The 22358-nt window shown below is 37.2% G+C and overlaps 1 protein-coding gene across 2 annotated transcripts in view; it reads left to right on the top strand.

Annotated features, from left to right (window-relative positions):
• Znf280c (zinc finger protein 280C) overlaps positions 1–22358 on the top strand; it is a 42910-nt gene that overhangs the window by 14158 nt on the left and 6394 nt on the right. For both annotated transcript variants that reach the window (XM_021187547.1, XM_021187548.2), the window contains exons 6-16: positions 279–412; positions 3790–3895; positions 4951–5115; positions 5246–5355; positions 6958–7178; positions 10866–11023; positions 11524–11624; positions 12227–12373; positions 16194–16325; positions 19841–20148; positions 21498–21635. In XM_021187547.1, coding sequence (XP_021043206.1) covers positions 279–412; positions 3790–3895; positions 4951–5115; positions 5246–5355; positions 6958–7178; positions 10866–11023; positions 11524–11624; positions 12227–12373; positions 16194–16325; positions 19841–20148; positions 21498–21635 — 1720 coding nt within the window. The remainder of the gene's footprint in view (positions 1–278; positions 413–3789; positions 3896–4950; positions 5116–5245; positions 5356–6957; positions 7179–10865; positions 11024–11523; positions 11625–12226; positions 12374–16193; positions 16326–19840; positions 20149–21497; positions 21636–22358) is intronic.

The raw sequence follows: 22358 nt of genomic DNA, 5'->3' as shown, positions 1-22358 counted from the left end.
TGTGTACCTGTATGAGGTTTTTTGTGCACCATGTGTGTATGGATGCCCAGGAGGGGCAGAAGAGGGCATTGGGTCCCCTGGAACTGGAATTAATCAGTGGTGGTTAACCACCTGATGTAGGTGCTAGGAACTGAACCCGGGTCCTCTGCAAGAGTAGCAGGTTTATTTAATGGCTAAGCCATCTCTTCAATTTCTACTATTTCAAACTCACCTATTTGGCATGATTGTATACCAACATGTTCATTATATTCTGGGTCTTTTTTTTTTTACATATATAGCTATTTCTAATATATTCAAGCCTACGAGTCAACACTACAGAAATCCATCATCAAATCCACTGGTTGCTTTGCCAAGCTTTCATCCTGCTCTCAAATCTTCAGAGAGTTCTGATGGTCAGATTGTGTCTAAGCCTGTAAGTTTAATTTTCTTTTCTAAACTTTACAATTAGTTCAAGAACACATTGGATAGAATATATTTGTCTAGAGTTGAGAATAGTCATAGCGAACTGCCATAATTACTCAAAGAAAATTATCTTTGAGGCATTGTCTTTAGATTTTTTTGTTTGTTTTGATTTTTGTTTGTTCAAGAAAGGGTCTCACTGTGTAGCTCTAGTTGTCTTGGAACTCACTATGTAGACTGGCTGGCCTCAAAGTCAGAGGTCCCCCTGACTCTGCCTCCTGAGTGCTGGGATTAAAAGCATGAGCCACCACACTCAGCTTCATTTTTAAACTAAATTTATTTCATTGTGTTAAAGAACACTGTTACACTGACAAAATTATATAACATAAAGTCAGTATATTGTATGATTTTTTTAAGATTTATTTATTTATTATGTGAGTACACTGTAGCTATCTTTAGACACTCCAGAAGGAGTCAGATCTTGTTAAGGGTGGTTGTGAGCCACCATGTGGTTGCTGGGATTTGAACTCTGCACCTTTGGAAGAGCCGTCGGGTGCTCTTACCCGTTGAGCCATCTCACCAGCCCTATTGTATGATTTTTATGTACAACTATTCCTGATACATTCAAGTCAACACTACAAAGATACAACATCAAATTCAATAACTACCTTGTCTAGAATTTTTTGTACCAAAACCTTTGCTCTTCCAAGCCCCAGTAACCCATAATCTTACTCCAGGTATTTGACAAAGAGGCCAAAAACATACAGTTGAGAAAAGACGGCATCTTTATCCAGTGGTTCTGGAAACCTCCATGTCCACATATAGACAAAGGAAATTAGATCCATATCTATCACCCTGCATGAAAATTAATGCCAGATCAAAGACCTCAATTTGCAACCTGAAACGTGGACATTGCCAGAAGAAAACATAGGCAGTACTCTACCTGATTTAGGTAAAGGGAAGGACTTTCTGAATGTGGCTCCATTTGCTCAGAAATCAAGGTCAACAATTGGCAAGTAGGACCTCATAAAACTAAAAAGCTTATCAAGTAAAGAGGAAACCCACAGAAAATCAACTTTTTTTAATTTTATTTATTTATTATATGTAAGTACACTGTAGCTGTCTTCAGACACTCCAGAAGAGGGAGTCAGATCTTGTTACAGATGGTTGTGAGCCACCATGTGGGTGCTGGGATTTGAACTCCGGATCTTTGGAAGAGCAGTCGGGTGCTCTTACCCACTGAGCCATCACACCAGCCCCCGAAAATCAACTTTTTAACAGAGTAAACTTAGGTGTCCATATTGGCTGTTTATTCTCAAAATCATTTTCATTGTTTAGTGTTTGAACGTTTAAAGCCAGCATGGCGGTTTACATGCATGTAGTCCTAGTGTTTGGGAGGCAAAGGGCAAGAGGATTGAATTTGAGACCAGTCTCTCCATACTAAGTTCAATATGTGACTGGGCTACATGGTGTAACTCTGTCTCACAAAACAAAGTAACCCCCAAGTAGAACAATAATAAAAGGCTTTTAATAGAAGTAGGACATGGCAGTAATGCTTAACATTTGGAGGGAAGCTGTTAATATGTGCAAATCTTTGAACTAAATACTATCTGTAATTATTACATAATTCTTTTTTGTTTTGTTTTATTTTTTCAAGACAGGGTTTCTCTGTGTAGCCCTGGCTGTTCTGGAACTCACTCTGTAGACCAGGCTGGCCTCGAACTCAGAAATCTGCCTGCCTCTGCCTCCCAAGTGCTTTGATTAAAGGCGTGCGCCACCACGCCTGGCTTACATAATTCTTAAGACAGTCTTAGGAGGGAGGCACTGAAACTCAGAGGACCTAGATGATTGATTGTTGTGTGTATAGCGTTCTGTTTTCATGGATTAGCTGTGTACCACATGTGTTTGCTGCCTGCAGAGGAAGAAGAGGGAGTCAGGTGTTCTGGGGGACCCTCTTGTTGTTAACTGATACCATGTGGACACTGGGAATTGAACCAGATCCTCCTGAAGAGCATCTACTGCTCTTAAGTGCTGAGCTCCAACCTCAAAATGGTTAAATGATCCTCTTTGCCCAACAACTATTTCAGTCAAAGAAAAAGATTATTATCATAACCCTCCCCCTTGATTTTTTTTTTGAGACAGGGTTTCTCTATGCAACAGTCCTGGCTGTCCTGAAACTCCCTCTGTAGATAGACCAGGCTGTTTTTGAACTCATAGATTTCTGCCAACATCTGCCTCCTGAATGCTGGACTTAAAGGCATTGTAAGGCTCTCATTGTCTCTTTTAAAACTCAGTGTGATGCAGCTTAAAATTAGTAGGCTGTAGGACACAGGCCTTGTATTTTTTTTAATACACCTGGGCTTTAATTCCAGCTTCCTCATCATGAACAGGATAGACTTTAATCATTGCCTTACTTAACCACACTAAATGCCTATCTTTAAGATGGAGAATGTTGATAATAAGGTCTTTATTAGCACAGTTAAAACAACTACCTTATGTGTGTCGAGACAGGATCTCTCTATTTGTCCGTGGGTTATCCTGGCTCTCGCTATGTAGATGAGGCTGGTCTCAAATTCAGAGATCCACCTGTCTCTGCCTCCTGAGTTCTGGATTAAAGGAATGTGCCACGACAGCCCTGGCTGTCCTGGAACTCACTTTGTAGACCAGGCTGGCCTCCAACTCAGAAATCCTCCTGCCTTTGCTTCCCGAGTGCTGTGATTAAAGGCGTGCACCACCATGTCCGGCTTGAGAATATATTTCTTTGTCATTCATTGTATCTTCCTGAAAAGTATGAGGACGCATAATAGTCTGTTAAACATATTTAACTATTCTCAGTTGTTGAACATACAGGTTTTTATATTTTGACATTATAAATATTCTGTTAAATATTTTCATTTCCTTAACACAAATTTTTAGAGGTGGAATGGTTATGTTAAGGGATGTGGATCTTTGAAAGCCTTTAGTAGGTACTGCTTAAATGTCCTTGGAGAAGTTATACCAAAAATAAAACCTCTGCCTTGCCAATGTTATCACTGCTTTTAAAACATTTTAACTTTTTTTTTTTTTTTTTTGGTTTTTCGAGACAGGGTTTCTCTGTATAGCCCTGGCTGTCCTGGAACTCACTTTGTAGACCAGGCTGGCCTCGAACTCAGAAATCTGCCTGCCTCTGCCTCCCNAGTGCTNGGATTAAAGGTGTGCGCCATTACAACTAATTTTAGTTTTCTAGAAAAATTACAAAAATAATGAATGCCAATACGCTTCTCACACAGCATGTGGTCATTTTAGCAGAGAGGGAAATTGCTTTTGTGTTTTCTAAGGTGTCTTTGTAGTATCAGCATGCAGCTCTGTTACTTTTATAATAATTGACAAAATAACTTGAACATTTTGCAGAACTTTACAAAGACTTCATCACAAGATGATTCAGGTGCTTCTTCGGTCTTACAGTTAGACTCAACCAAGGATATACCGTCCTCCAACATACTGCAACCGAGTACAGGTTTGATTTAACATTTCTTCTTAAAATTATAAAAAGAGACTTCATTAGTATACATATAGAATTTCCATATGGAAGCCTGAAGAGGGCTTAGCAGGTAAAGGAGCTTGGGACAAACTGATAACCTAAGTTGGGTCCTTGGAACCCACAAAGTCAAAATAGAGAATCAATTCCATACTATGCACAGATGCACACTAAATAAACAAATGAATAAACATTTTAAAAGTCAGCAAGGTGGCTCAACAAGTAAAGGTGACTGTCACTAAACCTGCTGGTTTTATGGTCTTTGAAGCCACATGATAGGAAGAAAGAACTGACTCTCTCACATACATATTTACACACACTTTACAATTTTTCAAACTACAAAAGTCATATAAAACATAAAAGGAAAGGCTTTTTCTGAATTGCTCATTGTATTTAATTAACTCAGAGGATAATAATTGGAAGGCCATTGTAGAAACTCTAGATCTTTTTTCACATGAATGGGTGAATTACTTTGGTTTCCACTGCCTACATAAGGGACAACCAAATAAACTATTTGTCGGGTCATTAGTTGGGAGAAGACCAAATTCAATTTTTATTAGATATCTCAAGATTTTTAAAACACCTTTAAAGAATTCTCCTGAATTTTAGAATGATTTTTTAAGTTTAAATGTATTGAATCACCAAAACATGGATTCATTTGTAAAATTTAGCTCAGAGAAATTAATGTGGCTTTCTTTTTTCTGTCTCTTTCTTTTTTGCTATATTATTGTTGTTATTGTTGCTTTGTGTTTTGTGAGGTGGATGCTTTTTCTCCTCAGCCTGTCTTCTTTAATTAGTAGCTTCATTTGAAAGTATCATTTTAATTTTCTGCATAAAGTTTATTTTGTGAATCTGAAAATGCTTCCTCATATAGTTTGTGCTTCTCGATTATATAAATTTTGTCGTTTAAATTAGCTCCAAGGCATTTTTACTACATTTTAAATGTTAAAGCCATTTTCATAGCAATTTACTTAAGTAATATTCTGTGTTAAAGCATTTATAAATAATCTTTTCTGGTGTTCAAATCTTTGTAGGTGTCGATCAAACGTTAGGATTAAAACATCCTTCCACTTCCAAAGTAAACAGTGTTAATCCAAAAAAGCCAAAGACTAATGCGAGCATTTCTGAAACTAGCCCTTGTTCTTCATCATCTTTACAGAAGTCGCCTTCAGAGGCTTCCGCCCAAGTTGTACTATCAAGTAAGTATGAAAGCTTACAAAGGAAAAATGGATTAGTAAGAAACAAATTTTAGGAAGTATGATATTTTTAAAGATATTTAAGTATTTTAAAAGATCAATTTTATTCATAAAAGTCCTTAATTTATTTTAGATATGAATACCTCATCAATTCAGTCTGCACCTGGATCATCTTCACTAAGATCTTGTCCAAAGTGCAATGTTAAGTTCAGTCTTTTGGATCCTTTGAAGTGCCACATGAAGGTAAAGTAGTTTCAAATTTGAGTTTTGAAAATAATGAAATATTAAGAACAATACACAGTAAATATTTGTCTATATATTTAAATGATAAAGCTTCTTTTATTGTCATTTTCATGAGTAAAAAAATAATTTTCATAATAATTATACAAAATGTAAATTCTTCTTAGCCATGAAATTATAAAACTTAAGTTCATCGTGTATACACCATAGTATGTGTTTTTAAATTTACATTAAATTAAATAGTATGTGTAATTTTAATTGAAAATGAAAAACTGTAATATTTTATTGATGATTTAGTCAACATTTAATGCCATTTAAATTTAATGCCATTCTTCATATTTCTCATAAGGTGGGCATTTATTAATTAATCTTTCTTATCACTTAAAATGTCCTTCTATTTAATTTTTTCCATGGTGTCATAGTCATTTCATATTTCTTTTTTTTTAAAGATTTATTTATTATATTTACACTCCAGAAGAGGACGCCAGATCTATTTACGAATGGTTGTGAGCCACCATGTGGTTGCTGGGAACTGAACTCAGGACCTTTGGAAGAGCAGTCAGTGCTCTTAACCGCTGAGCCATCTCTCCAGCCCCCATTTCATATTTCTCAATAAAAATCCTAGTTTTATGTCTTAATTTCCCACAATTTCCTAATGGAGCATTATGAAATGATAGCTTTAACTCAATCCAGAATAGGATAGCATTATAAATGAATTCTAGCTTTATATTGGTACTTCAAGCTCCTGAACTTAGATTTTTAGATAAACTTGAAGCTCCTAAAAATATGGGATTTAAAGGGATTTCTAATTAAAATATGTTATTTATTAATAAAACAGTATCCTGTGATACCTTTGTAAGATAGTCCATATTACCTTTTCCTGCGCCATGTAAATGGCTGAGAGGAAGGAGGCAAGAAAAACAGTAAAATACTTAAGATGGAAGTTATGAGAGAGAGAGAGAGAGAGAGAGAGAGAGAGATTGAGATTATCTGATACCTTGTGTTAGGAGAACGACATATTAACTGTGCTCAAAGTCCAGTTACAATTATGCTTTACTCAAGTATTAGTATGTCATTAGATAACTAAGCACTGGACTGGAGAGATGGCTCAGCACGTAAAAGCAATGACTGCCCTTCCAGAGGTCTTGAGTTCAATTCCCAGCAACCACATGGTGGCTCACGACCATCTATAGTGAAATCTAGGGCCCTCTTCTGGAATACAGGTATACATGCAAATACTCATACATTAAATAAAAACTCTTTTTTTTAAAAAAAAAAAAAAGATGATTAGGTGACATACATAATGGTATATGTAATTTTAAGTTACATCTTGATATTAATATGAAATGTATGGTTATGGGCAAAAAAGCAATTGATTAAATCTTACTCCAAAAAGAAAAGTTTCAAGCTACTACAATATAGATCTCTCCAGACTTAAAGTTTGTTATTTGTTTTTGAAGTTATTTCTTTCACTAAGATGCTGATGTTCGTTGTTGGAATTTGCGGAAGGAAAGAAGCCAGTGTCTCTCTGGGAACCTTTTCGTATAGCTAAGCATGGATTTTTAAAAGAGGTTCAAATAAAACATGCTATTCCTCCTCTTTCAGCGTTGCTGCCCAGACATGATAAATAACTTTCTGGAAACTCTCAAGTCAGAAAATTCAAAGGCTGTAAACAAAGCTATCACTGACTCAGATAAAGAAAAACTGATCATGCTAGTCAGTGATTTTTATTATGGAAGACATGAAGGAGCTATTGAGGAAGGCCAGAAGACTCATACCACTTTTAAATGCTTCAGTTGCACAAAAGTTCTTAAAAATAATATTAGGTATGTAAATATTGATTTTTATTTGTTTGAAAAGAAAGAAAAATTTGCATCTTGATCTTTTAATATAAATATTGTATTTTTGTTATCCTAGGTAAATCATTGCAATTTTTCTACTAAGGAAGGCTATTTCTTGTGCTGGATGTCTTTATTTTCTCTTCCATTTTCATAATTTGATACCTAAATCTACCCAATTATAATTTTTCTCATATAGCTTAAAATACAGGAGAAGTTCAAGGTGTACACAGCATGTCTGCTTTGATTTTTGTACAATTGAAACATTTTAAACACAGATATAATTCCCAATAGAGTTCCAAAGACTTCTTTTTGTGAGACAGGGTCTCAGTATATATGGAAACCCACTATATAGACTTAGCTGGCCAGAAACTCAAAGATGTGTCTATTTCTGCCTCCTTAGTACTAGGGTTAAATGCATGTGCTACCATGCCTGGTTGAAACCCTAAAGATTTTATAAATTTTTGTCTTAAAATTTAAGAATTTGGATTTTATTATCAAAATATTACATGGCATGTTGAATATTTATAATTATTTGTAAAACAAGTAACAAAACTGATTTTTTTTCATTGCTTTTATAGCCTGATATTTGTGGTACGTGACATAGTTTCCACAATGTGTGTGTATGTGATGTCTTTCTCAATAGTTATTGTTAATACTACTACTAAGATTTTTCTATAGAAAAAAAGCATTTTTTTCTGTTTTGAGACAGTGTTTTTCTGTGTGGCCCTGGCTGTCCTAGAACTTAATTTGTAGACCAGGAGACTGGCCTCAAACTCTAGAGACCCACCTGCCTCTGCCTCCTGAGTACTGGTACTAATGACATGCGACACCATGAAGAAACTTTTTGAAACAGAGTCTTTCTATTTGGTAACTCTGGCTATCCTGGAACTCACTATGTAGTCCAATTCACAGAGTTTGCCTCGAATTTACAGAGATACACCTGTCTCTGCCTCCTAAAAGCTGGAACTAAAGGACTGTACTACCGTTCCTAGCTTAGAGAAAAAAAATTGAGACAGGGTTTCCCTGTGTACCCCTGACTGTCCTGGAACTCACTCTGTAGACCACTAGGCTGACCTCAAGATCACACCAAACTGCCTGCCTCTGCTTTAATCCTATGTACTGAGATTAATGGTGTGTGCCATGATACCCTACTAGAGTTTTTCTTTTATAAATATAACCTAGTAGATTGCTCAAAGCCTGACCTTTTATTCATTCTTTCATGTACGATTTTGGTTATGAGCTCTGTCAAATATAAACTCTTCATATTACTTGTAGACAGGATAGACACTATACAGTACAGCTTTAGGAAAACTAAAAAAACAAAGTACAGAATAGTAGCCTTTTTCTTGTCTTTTTTAGTGTCTGAGAATTTCATACATGCATATAATGCATTTCGACCAAATCCACCCCATGTCTTCACCCTCAATACTGACCCTATTTTCCTACCCCCACTTTTCCTTCCTAAGGCATTGCTATTTTTTTTCTTAAACCCACTGGGTGCACCTAGTGATGCTTGGTGTAGGGTGTGGGGCATGGGTGTATGGCCAATTGCTGGAGCATGAGCCAGTCTTTCAGGGACCACATTTCTAAAGAAAATTAACTCCTCTTAATAGTTCCTCAATTAGGAATGGGACTTTATAAACCCCTTTCCTATCCATACTGAGATTTTTGGCTGGCTTGATCTTGTACCTATACTCACAAGGACTATGAATTCATGTGGGTAACAGTGCTATTTTCCAAATATTTTATAATAAAAAATGTTAAATATTCAATATTTATGTTTTAAAAAGGTTTTACCATGAACATCTATTTACCAATTTGATTTTACCATTCACATTGTACTGCAGAAATCAAATAAGTTGGTTTATGTGTCATTTATACTTTAGCCTAAGCATTATACTTCTGATTTACCTGCATTGTATATTATCTTATATTGTCTTAGTTTGCGTTTCTAGCTGTGATGAAACACCTTACCCAAAAAGCCACTGGAGGAGGAAAGTGTTTCTTTCACTCACTCACAGTTCCATCATCTTCAAAGGCAGTGAGGGCAGGAAACTCAAACAGGACTGGAACCTGGAGGGAGGAGCTGATGCAGAGGCCACAGACGGATGCTGCTTACTGGCTTGCTCCCTGTGACCAGATCAGTCTGCTTTCTTACAACACCTAGAAGCACCAGCCCAGGCTTAGCCCAGAATGGATTGGGCTCTCCTTTATGAATCACTCATTTAAAAAATATGCCAACAAGCTTGCCCACAGTCGATCTTATGGCGGTATTTTCTTAATTGTGGTACTCTCTGTTTTGATGACTCTAGCTTGTGTCTAATTGACATAATAGTTAAGTGCACTTGTGGAATAAGGAGATGCTCAAAACCTTTTGGATTTTGGAACATTTCAGATCAGAACTTAACAGGTACTCGATGTATATTTATCCATAGAACCATATGATATTTGGAATACTTTTCAAGGTAAATTATAGACTTCTACCAAAACCAAAGGAGTAAAGAAGATACTGGACTCCAAGCATTGTGGTGCATGGCAGTGTAATCTCAGTACTTGGGGTGGTAAAACAGCAGGGTTGTGAAAACATCCTGGGCTATCTAGACACCCTGTCTCCAAAAAGAGTAGATATTGTAGATTGTAATTATAGCCAGCTATAGCTCACAGTTCTTTATAAAGCCTATAATTTTAAAGCCTATATTCCCAGCACTCCGAAGGTGGAAGTAGGAAGATCAGAAGTTCTAGACAGACTTCAGCTATGTAATAAGTTCAAGGCCAGCTTGGGTTATGTGAGACTGTCTCAACAGAGATAAGATGTGCTTTGGTGGTGGTGTGAAAAGAGATGGTGCTCAAACTCTTCATGATTGCTTCTCTACACTGATAATTTATTGTAGGATGGATTTCTATAGAGACTTGTAGTGAATAATTGTAAATAGCCAACCTAATATTACAATTGCTTTTTGTTGCTGTTGTTTCTCTTACCTCCCAACTTAGCCTCCCTAGTTCTAATATTGCAGGTGTGAGCCATCACACCGACAAAAGCATTTCGATTGATTGACTTGTTTCCTTTGAAATTTAGTCTAGTAAAGACTTCAAAACATGTGTGCCCATTTATATCATAAGCTCTCCCATGAAACCTCAGGATGCCCTCTTATCTGCAGCCTTTTATAGGGAACCTGAGATAACAGAATATGAAAATGAGCAAACGGATAGTGTTGCAGAGGTTAACGTTGCAAGGAAAATATTTTCTGTATTTCAATTGGCATTGTGACAAATAATCTAAGATAAACAATTTAAGGAAGAAAGAGTTGGTTTTGGCTCTTGGCTTGAGAGATTTCAAGCATTATTAGCTGATGCTTCTACCAAGGCAGAACCGTCATGGACAAAGGGCATAGAGGAGAAAAATGTTTCACCTTCTGGTAAGCAAGAAGCAAAGCCACGCCTAATCTAATCCTTCCAGGCAGGCATGCTAATATATAAGCCTATGGGGGTGAATCTCATTCCAATCACACCACAAGTATATACTTTGCTAGATGACAGTAAGGTCTTATAGGTAATATTTTAAATATCAGTCATGCAACGACATTTAAAATTTTTAGGATCCGATAATTATTTGTGAATCTCTTGTTGTTATCAACATGCATTTTTTGGCACCTGTTTTACTATCATTTATAGGTTCATGAACCACATGAAACACCACTTGGAACTTGAAAAGCAGAACAATGAGACCTGGGAGAGCCATACTACGTGCCAGCACTGCTACCGGCAGTATCCCAACCCCTTCCAGCTCCAGTGCCACATTGAGAGTACACACACTCCTCATGATTTCTCTAGTAAGTGACAGTTTTACATTATTTGATTTATCTGATTGTGAGGGACTGCTAAGGATTCTGTTGGAAAGTTTATAGAGGATTTTTCAGTTTTAAAACCAATGCCCAAGCCGGGCATGGTGGCGCATGCCTTTAATCCCAGCACTCGGGAGGCAGAGGCAGGCACATTTCTGAGTTCGAGGCCAGCCTGGTCTACAGAGTGAGTTCCAGGACAGCCAGGGCTACACAGAGAAACCCTGTCTCGAAAAACAAAAAACAACAAAAAAAATTAAACCAATGCCCTTAATTTATACTTAATACAAAAACTGGTTGTAGTTAGCACAGGCTAGGAACTGTGTAGCTCTATAACCAAACTACATCCTCAGTTGCTCAGGACTGAGAAATTAGAGTCAATAGTGAGAAGGCTCTTGTCGTGTTGCTGTATTATTTAATGGTATGATTATGCAAAATGAATCCTGTTTTCATAAACATGAAAAATGCTGTAATGTGTTTTTCCCTTTCAGCTATTTGCAAGATCTGTGAATTGTCATTTGAAACAGAGCATATGCTTTTACAACACATGAAGGATACGCATAAACCTGGTGAAATGCCATATATTTGCCAGGTATACACATGTTTATTATATACTTCGCTGTCTGTTCAGCATCTTCATTCCATGAAATAGTATTGTTTCTTTTGATTTCTGAAGCATTTGAACAAAATGAGTTAGTATACTAAAACGGAAAAGCCCTTGTGCTCAGTGGCTTCCACCTGGGCACACTCATGCATTCCTGCCCAGAGTTTTCTGACTTTTGTAATAGACACTTGTCCTGCTAGAGAAAGACAAACATAGGCTTATCATATAGCGAAGATTATACACATGTCAGGGAAATAGGAAATGCTAGAGAACCTAAGTATATTTTGACAAGTGTTTTTTCCAGAGTTTGAAAGCAACCTAAAGATAAACTGTCTCTGGCTTAGCCTTTAAAATCTGAATAAGAAAATAATCTTTTATATAGCAGAAAAAAAGCAGAAATAAGTGCTTGAAAATATAAATCAACATGAGAGATGGCAGATCTGAAAAGAGGAATGAAGTCTGGCTATGGTTTGAAATGTCTCTGGTGCAGGATGTTTTTCTAAACCAATGATATAGCACTACTAATTTGATGTAAATTGTATGCAAGTTACAAAATTTCGTGTTGAACTTAACCTTATTTGTATTTCTAGGTTTGCCAGTTTAGATCATCAATATTTTCTGATGTAGAAACTCACTTTAGATCATCTCATGAAAACACTAAGAACTTGCTATGTCCGTTTTGCCTCAAAGTTAGTAGAATGGCAACCCCTTATATGAATCACTACATGAGACATCAGGTGAGGTCTCCTTTATTTCTTCACAGGGTCTTATTGAAAAGACATAAGTGCTTAGAACAGTAATTAAATTTATTCCAGACAGAAAGCAAACTTGTTCAAAAATGTCATATTTGATTTGCAATTTATGCTGACTTATGAAACATCTACTTCTTTTTCCCCTTTCAGGTAATACTGAGGTCTATAACCAGCAAACTTTCTGAAAGATATCACTAGAAAGAGGAACCACACAATAGAGGGGAAGGGGGTAAATGAGCGGGGTGTATAAGCTGCGTATTTTGGCATCCTAGACTGGTAGGAACTGTTATCGTGTAGGTCATTTTGAAGAGCAGAGGAAAACATTTGAAGTGAGGAAGCTAAGAATCAAAGACATTTTGCTTTTGCTTTTCTTTCTCTTCAAATATCCTTTCCACTTTCTAGTCTGTTGTTGTTGTTGTTGTTGTTGTTGTTATTGTTGTTGTGAGACTACAGGTATTTGTGATCACATATCCAGGATGGTTTCTAGTAGTAGCTGCTAAGAGGAAACAGCTGTGACTCTTATTACCAGATTTGTAAACTGTATTTGACAGTTCTACTATACAATTTCTTAGATACCAGTATCAATGCTTATACCTTTTTCTTGAGTTCTGATTTTGAGTTCCCCTAGTCTTTTTTGGAAACCATTAGCTTGGCTTTTGGCTGAAAACTTTGGTGAAACTGTGATCCTCTTATTTATTTACTTGAAAGAGCATTGAACACGATTTACTGAACATGTGGTTTTAAAGCATTCACTGTCCACTTGTAAGTTGTAGGCTTCACAATGGATAATGCAACTATAGAAAGTTCTATTGGGGAGAACTGCCATTTAAATCTATTTCTATTATATAACTTTCTTAAGAGTTTCTAGTTAGATATTTTTGTTTTTGTGGTTTTGGTTAGTTGGCTGATTGCTTGTTTTGGTTTGGTTTGGTTTGGTTTGTTTGTTTTTGTAATTGTCTGTTGGGGTTTGTTTATTTGAGATAGGCTCTTATCATGTAGCTCTGGCTGGCCTGGAACTTGCTATGTAGACCAGGCTGGCTAAAACTGAGAAATCTACCTGCCTCTTGACTTCTAAGGCTAGGTTTAAAGGCATGTGCAACCACACCCACCTAGATTTTATTTTATTTTATTTTATTTTATTTTTGGTTTTAAAAGTTAATTTGCTTTACCAACTTGTTAAACAAGTGAAGATATACAAAATAAAACATTTACTTTTTCTAAGGATAAAAATAAAATGTAATTCATTTTATAATCTTGGATGCTTGAATAATTTATATATCAAATTTATAATCAAAGGATGCTTTAAAAAATGGAATAAAGCACTTACCTAACCTACCCGAAATTCATCTCCAGTACTTCAAAAACAAACAAATGAATAGCTCAGTAAAGCCCGATGGTAGCATAAGCCCCTGCATATGATTCCTAGTACCAAAACGGAAAGAAAAGAATATTATGGCATTATTTATCTATGTTGGGAGAGAGTGAAATAGTGGCTTTAATCATTTTTTTTACTCACTTTACATTCCAATCACTGTCCTCCTTCCCCCTCTCTGAGAGAGTGGATGATACCCCTAAGTATCCCCCTACCCTGGCACATCAAATCTCTGCAGGGTTAGGCATTTCTTCACCCACTGAGGCCAGACAAGGTAGCCGATTTAGGGGAATAGATTCCACAGACAGGCAACAGCTTTAGGGATAGTCCCTGTTCCAGTTGTTTGTGTTTTTGAGGGGGGCTAGGTACATATGGGGCTAGGTAAGCCTCTGTATGCTCTTTGGTTGGTGGTTCAGTCTCTGAGAGCCCCCAAGTGTCCAGGTTAGTTGACTCTATTACTCTTCCTGTGGAATTCCTATCCTTTTGGGGGCCCTCAATAGTTTGGTTGTGGGTGTCTGCATCTGTTTCAGTCAGCTGCTGGGTGGAGCCTTTCAGAAGACAGTCATGCTAGACTCATATGCAAGCATAGCAGAGTATATCATTCATAATGTCAGGGATTGGTGCTTGCCCATGGAATTTGTCTCTAGTTTGGCCAATTATTGCTTGGTCGTCCCCTTAATCTCTGTTCCATTCCCTGTCCCTCCATTTCTTGTAGGCAGGGCAAATTTTGGGTCGAAAGTTTAGGTTGGTGCCCACTGGGGTTTCTGCCTGTCTACAGGGAGTGGCCTCTTCAGGTTCCATATCCCCAATGCTGTGAGGCTTAGCTTAGATGACCCCCATTGATTCTTGGGAGGTTCTCCTATCCCAGGTCTATGGCAAGTCCTTCAGATGCCCTCCTCTCCCCCACCCCAGCAGCTGCAGTTTTCCATTCATTCTCACGGCCTTCTGGCCATCTTCCCTGTCTCTCCCCACACCTGATCCTGAATCCACCCCTATTCTCCTCCCCATATCTTTTCCCACCCAGATCCCTCCCTCCATCTGCTTCTTATGACTATTTTATTCCCTCTTCTAAGTGAGATTCAAGCATCCTTGTTTGGGCCTTCCTTCTTATTTAATTTCTTTGGATCTGTAGAGTGTAGCATGAGTTTCCTGTACTTTCTGGCCAATATTCACTTGTAAGTGAGTACAGACCATACATGTCATTTTGGGACTGAATTACCTCACATAGGATAATATTCTCAAGTTCCATCAATTTTCCTGTAAAATTCATGATGTCTTTGTTTTTAATAGCTGAATCGTATTCCATTGTGTGGATATAGCACATTTTCTTTATTCATTCTTCAGTTAAGGGAGATTTAGGTTATTTCCAGTGTCTGGCTATTACAAATAAGGCTGCTATGAACATAGTTGAGCAAATGTCTTTGTGGAATGGTGGAGCATCTTCTGGGTAAATGCCCAGGAGTGGTATGGTATAGCTGAGTCTTGAGGTAGAAGTATTCCTAGTTTTTTTGAGAAATCACCAAATTGATTTCCAAATTGATTGTGCAAGTTTGCACTCCCACCAGCAAGGAAGAGTGTCCCCCTTGTTCCACATCCTCATCAGCATGTGCTGTCTCTTGAGTTTTTGATCTCAGCCATTCCGATGGATGTAAGATGGACCTCAGAGTTGGTTTGATTTACATTTCCCTGATGACTAAGGAATCTGAACATTTCTTGAAGTGCTTCTAGGCCATTTGAGATTCCTCTGTTGAGAATTGTCTGTTTAGTTTTGTATCCCATTTTTTAATTGGGCTATTTGGATTGTTGGTGTCTAATTTCTTGAGTTCTTTGTAAAATTTGGATATCAGCCCTCTGTCAGATGTAGGGTTGGTGAAGATCCTTTCCCAACCTGTAGGGTGCTCTTTTGTCCTCTTGACAGTGTCGTTCACCTTAGAGAAGCTTTTCAGTTTCATGAGATCCACTTATCATTTGTTGATCTTAGGCCCTGAGCCACAGGTGTTCTGTTCAAGAAGTTGTCTCCTGTACCAATGAGTTCAAGCCTCTTCCCCACTTCTTTCTGTTCTATTAGATGTCGTGTATCCAGTTTTTCATTGAAATGTTTGATCCACTTGGACTTTTTTGTGCTGGGTGATAGATAGGTACCTATTTGCACTCTTCTACATGCTGACATCCAGTTTTTAAATTACAGAGATAGTCAAAGAGCAATTTCAGGTCTCAGGGTTTGGGGTAGGTAGTGGTTAATGTCTCTAGAGCATGGCGGTGCACACCTATAATCCTAGCACTTGCAAAGCTGGAACAGGAGGATCACAAGAGACCAATAAAGTGTACCACATGCAGAGTTTTCAAGGGCAGCTGGGACTGTGCAGTCAAACTCTTTCTCAGAAAAGAAAAGAAAATATATTTTAACATTATTTCTAAATTTTTTATAAACAGAAAAAAGGAATTTATCGTTGCCCGAAATGCAGACTACAATTTTTGACCTCCAAGGAGAAAACAGAGCATAAGTTAGAACATTGTACATTTATAAAGCCTAAAGAACTAGAGGGATTGCCTCCTGGAACAAAAGTGAGTATTGAATATGTTGTATTTTAGCATTTTGTCTAATGATTTCCTGGGCTAGGTAAGGTGGTGTATGCCTTCGGTCCTAGTGCACCATAGGCAGAGGCAGGAGGAGTTCAAAGAGAGCCCAATGTGCACAGTTCCAGAACAGCCAGGATTCCATGGCTTTATCTCCAAGAAAAGGAGGAGGGAGGAGAAACTCCTATCTGGTCTGAAAATCTATTGAATATGATATAATTTTTCTTTACTTTTATTAAGAAATAAAGTTAAGATTTTATTTTTCTTTTTAATTTGTGTGTGTGTGTGTTAAGGTTTTATTACGTGTGTGTGTGTGTGTGTGTGTGTGTGTATGTGTATGTGTAGAACTAAAGTTAAGGTTTTATTACTTTTTTACTGTGTCTGTGTGTGTGTTAAAAACTAAAGTTAAAGTTATACTACTATTTTAACCCATGGGTATATGTGTGTGCGTGCCTGAACATGTTCACATGTGCTATGTGCTATATCACTACCTGTATAGGCCCAACAAAGGCATTGGATACCCTGAGGCTACAGGCAGTTGTGAGCTGCCCTACCTGGATTCTGGGAACTAAACTCTGATCCTTTGCAAGAGCATCAAATGTTCTTAACTGCTGAGTCATCTGTGTTTTCAACCAGATTTTATTATTCTTTTTATTTTTCTTTTCTTTTTTCTAAGACAGGGTTTCTCTGTATAGCTCTGGCTGTCCTGGAACTCACTCTGTAGACCAGGCTGGCCTCAAACTCAGAAATCCGCCTGCCTCTGCCTCCCAAGTGCTGGGATTAAAGGTGTGCGCCACCACTGCCCGGCGGTTTTATTATCATACTTCAAAAGTAAAAACTTTTGACTATTGTTTGAGTTGATTGACCATGTGCCTTGAGACATTCCTTTGTAGACTCATTGTAAGCTGAGTCACTAGATTTTGAATTCTGTAAACTATTTCTTTTTAAATGTATTACCCGCTAGGCACTTGAGACTACAAGTCACGCTTAATTTATTGTGTTCCAAGCATCTGTCATAGTACTTAGAATCTCATAGCTATGTTAAAGTTACTGAATCTTCTTACAGAGAAACAGATTCTTTTCCTGGATAACATTACTGTTTTCCATGTTTGCCATTATTTTTCCTCTGGCTTCTTTATATAAAATTTGCGCTTTAATACTTGGTCCAGCAAATGGATGGATGGATAATCCAAAATAAAATTATTCCTAACCTTTCAAATTTGGCTTTTAGTATATACATTTTTGTGTGTATCTGCTACTAGAATGACCTAAAGTCATATAGAGCAATGCTGTGAACATCTAGAGCAAGAAATTTATTCCAATGTAACTTCTTGCAATCCATTTATCTCATGTAGACTAGAATATGGAATACTAATATTGCAAATTTTCATATTATAATATAATGATATTAATAATTTTTGTTTTTATACCTTTTAATTTATCTGATCAGTGATCAAACAAGACAGATAAGTGAGCTAGTATTATCTATGCATTCTAGATAAAGAGACTTAAATGGAATAAATTCTCAACGGGGAGGGGGCTGGAAAAAATACATTCTTTAGATAATTTGCATTAACTTCTAAATTATCCATTAAAATCCATGTTGACATGTTACCAATATGAAATTATTTCAACAGCAAATAAATATCTAAGTAAATTTCATTTAACTGGTAAGACCATTTAAAATAAGTGGAAATTGGGCCAGTGGGTAAAGGTACTTGCCACCCAACAATACAAGTCTGATTACCTGAAATCCATTGATTTCTGGAATCCATATAAAGATAAAAAGAAAGATTCAAATTCCAGAGTTATTCTTTGAGGTTTACATGTTCAACATAGTATGCGCACACACTTCCACAAAAACCTACAAAAGAATAATTCGAAAATGTATCTGATTGCACTTCATGTTTACTATTTTAAATAATGATATTAGACTTGTTGAACTATACTGATTTTTTTTTTTTTGGTTATTCGAGACAGGGTTTCTCTGTGTAGCCCTGGCTGTCCTGGAACTCACTTTGTAGACCAGGCTGGCCTCGAACTCAGAAATCCGCCTGCCTCTGCCTCCCGAGTGCTGGAATTAAAGGCGTGTGCCACCACGCCTGGCCTGATTTTTTTTTTTTTGTAACAGCTTATTTAGAATACAATTCATGTTCCAAAGAATTTTTCCATTTAAAGTGCTTGGTTAAGTTGTTTTATTAACATTTACACAGAGTTGTGAAAACATCATCTTATGCATTTGCATTATCAGTAAAAGGAACTTTACATTCATTAACCCATTAACAGTGACTGTATTCCAGCAGCACTTGATGCAAGCTTTAATCTCTTCTTTAGGGATTTTCCCATTTTAAAAATTTCATCTGAATGAAACCATAGGACACAGAGTCTTTGATGCTTACTTTTAGTTGGCAGGTTTCCTAGGTTCATCTATCTTGGAGCATGTGTCACTGCTTCCTCCCTTACTTCCTCCATCCATGGCTGAGCACTGTTCCACTGCATATATAGTTTCAGTCATCCATTGGTAGAATTTCATTTCTCTAGACTCTTGTACTGATGCTATGGATATTTTTGTACATGTTTTTGTGCAAGCGTGTGTTTTCATTTTTCTTGGAACATACCTGGGAGAAGAATTGTGGGCTCCTTTAGTGACACTTGTATTTACTGTTTCTATCACCTTTTAAGAGATGCCTCCTTGTCCATTTTGCTGATTGCTTATGCTTTGGATGGCATATTTAAGGAGTCACTGCCTGCAGGCATGGTGGTGCCTTTAATCCTAACACAGGGGAAGCAGGGGCGGGTGGATCTCTATGAGTTTGATTGAGGTTAGCCTGGTCTATATAATGAGTTCCAAAATCACCAAGGCTATATAGAGAGTGTCTCCCCGCACCTGTCAAAAAAAAAGTAGAAGTCATTGCCTAACTCCCATGGAATGAGAATTTATTTTTTAACTTCTGAGAGTTTTACAATTTTAATGCTTACGATTTAGTCCTTGATGTATGTTGAATTAATTGTTTACATTAATATAAAGTGAGGTTTCAAATTCACCCTTCTATATGTCAGTTTTTATAGCACTGCTTAAATGTTGATAGATGTTCCTGCCTTGAATTGTTTTGGCACTCTTGTAAAAATAAAGCATTTGATCATAAAAGCAAGGGCTTGGGCTAGAGAGATGGCTCGGTGGGTAAAATACTCATACAAATGGGAAGGCTGAAGTTTTCGATAGCTGGCATCCCCATTAAAAAAAAAAAAAAAAGATCTGGCTGAGCATGGTGACCCACCTGTAGTCCCAGAAGGTGGGAGGCAGAGACGGGTTATTTCTGGTGCAAGCTAGCTAGCTAGGCTAGCCAAATCAGCAGGCTCTGTGTTCAAGTGAGAGCCTGCTTCAGTATATATACATACATGTAAACACACTTACACAGATAACTGACTGTAAGGCCTTACACGCAGTGTTGTCATACCATTTTCGTAATCTTCTGAGCCTATATCCTGATTCGTTTTCACAGGTTACTATTCGAGCTTCCTTAGGATCTAGTCAATCAAGATCCTCAAGCCCACCTTCTAGTACCATTCCCAGCACATCTCTTCAGCTCTCAGTTCCTAAGTCTAAAAGTACAACCACTAAGAATAACTCAAAAGTCTCTGCAAATAAAGCTACCACCACTAGCCCTCAAACAATTTCAACCACGACTGGTAAGCCCAGTGCAAGTAAGCCAGGTCCGGGGACAACTAAATCCAAAGCCAAGCCCTCCTACAAGCAAAAGAGGCAACGCACCAGGAAAAACAAATTCAGCATAGATTTGAAGAACTTAAGGTACTATCTCTATTCATTATATGTAATACTAATATAATCTCAAAAGTTAGATGCTTATTACCGGGTCAAAGAACCTTCTTACACACTTACATGACAATCATTTTTTCTATTATGAAGACTTAGAAGATAATAAAATGGTACTTTTTATAACTGCTGAGCAGAATTAGAACTGCTGTGTTTATTCTGTGATTTTAATCTTTTGCACTAAAACATTGTATTTTTGCCTTATGACATTAAATTGAGTCTTTTTCCCCCCTAGGGAACTATTTACATGTGTTAGACTTTTTGCACTTGTTTTAGCTTATTACTTCAAAGCAAATTTTCAAAATTTAAATATCTATTTGCTAATCTTTTTTATTCTCTCATACAGCCTCCCAGTTCCCTCCCTCAACTTTCCCTCTCCCTCAGATCCACGGCTCCTCCAGTTCCCTTCAGAAAAAAGCAGGCCTCCCAGGGATAGCAACCGAACACGACATAATAAGAGAGCAATAGGACTAGGGACAAAGCCTCCTATCGAGGCTGAAGGAGGCAACCCAGTAGGAGGAAAAGGCTCTCAAATACAGGCAAAAGACTCAAAGATGCCCTCTCTCATACTGTTAGGAGGCCCACAAATCCCCCTAAGTGAAACAACCACAGCATGTATGCAGGGGACCTAGAGCAGGCCCATGCAGGCTCTCTGATTGCCTTTTCAGTTAGTTGTGAGTCCCTATGAGCCCTGCTTAGTTGATTCTGTGGTCCGTGTTCTCCTAATGTCCCCAACCCTTCTGGCTCCTGCTGTCCTTCCTCCCCCTCTTCCAAAGGGTTTGTGGAGCTCTGCCTAATGTTTAGATCCGAGTTTCTGTATCTGCTCCCATCAGGTACCAGAGGAAACCTCTGCTGACAACTGGGCTAGGCACCTATCTGTGATTACAGCAGAAGGTTCTTAGGAGTCATTTCATTGACTTTTTTGTTATTTTGGTCAGTCAAGTTTAGTTCCGCTTTAAGTCTCTGGCCACCCAGGCAAGGGTTGGGTGGGCATGGGCTTCCTCTCATGACTTGGGTCATTAGTTGGCCACTCTCGCAATATTTATATGTGTTAAACTTATAACTTACTTGCTTCAAAGTAAATTTTCAAAATTTAAATATCTAATAATTTTAAAGATCTGTATCAATTAATTAAGTGTTAATAAGGGTTTCCTTAACCTTGTAATACATCCTTTCAATTTCTTAATGTCAAAATTGTTTTTGTTTTCTATTATGAATACAAATTACTGATAACTAATAAAAATAATTTATTTTTAAAAAATAAGGGTTTCCTTATTATTTTTATTGTATAACATATTTTTATTATTTTTTTCTGTCTCTATAAGGTGTTACCAGGGAAGTCACACGTGTATTGAGTGCCATTCCAAAATAAAAGATTTTTCAAGCCACTTTTCCACACATATAAATTGTGATTTTTGCAAGTATACCACTAACTGTAACAAAGCCTTTACAAATCATATGAGGTAAGTTGAACTTGCCAGTCAAAATTACCTTTCTGGTCTGTGGGTGTAGCTTCTTGGTATGCCATTGCCTAACATATAAAGCACACACAAAAAAATGCCATTCAGATTTAATGGCTTGTTATGCCTATAATTCTAGCACTTGGGAGTAAGAGGCAGAAAGATCAAGAATCCAAGCTTATTTCCAGCTGTATATAAATTTTAAAGCTAGACTGGGCTTCATGAGACCCTGTAGCAAAAATTACTACTCTTTGAGGAGTTTGTTTGTTTGTTTGTTTTAAAGACACAGTTGTCATATTATAATCAAGCGTGTCTCATCATGGAAGTAGGAATGTAGAAATAGAGAATGTAATAATTTATAAAACTAATGGGACAGAAATTATAAAAACAGTTAAATTAATAAAATTAGAATGGCTTTATTAAGTAAATCCATGTTTAAAAATGTATTAATTTTTATTTTATGTGTATTAATGTGTTACCTGCTTATATGTACACGCACGGAGTTGGTGTAGTGCCCATTGGTACCAGAAGAGAGTGTCAGATTTTCTAGGACTGGGGTTACAGATTGTGAGCGACCATGTGGGTGCTAGGAAGTGAAGCTAAGTCTTCTAAAAAAGCAACAAGTGCTATTAATTGCTGAGCTGTCTCTAATCCCCAGGCTCCAGGCTTTTTAATGATGCTAAAGAACATTCATTCCCTCGCCTTCTCTCAAGCCATAGCCATCCA

This window comes from Mus pahari, chromosome X (assembly GCF_900095145.1).
Source record: "Mus pahari chromosome X, PAHARI_EIJ_v1.1, whole genome shotgun sequence".
In the NCBI taxonomy this organism is placed as follows: Eukaryota; Metazoa; Chordata; class Mammalia; order Rodentia; family Muridae; genus Mus; species Mus pahari.
The sequence above is the reverse complement of the archived record's forward strand: the minus strand, read 5'-3'. Positions and strand labels throughout refer to the sequence as shown.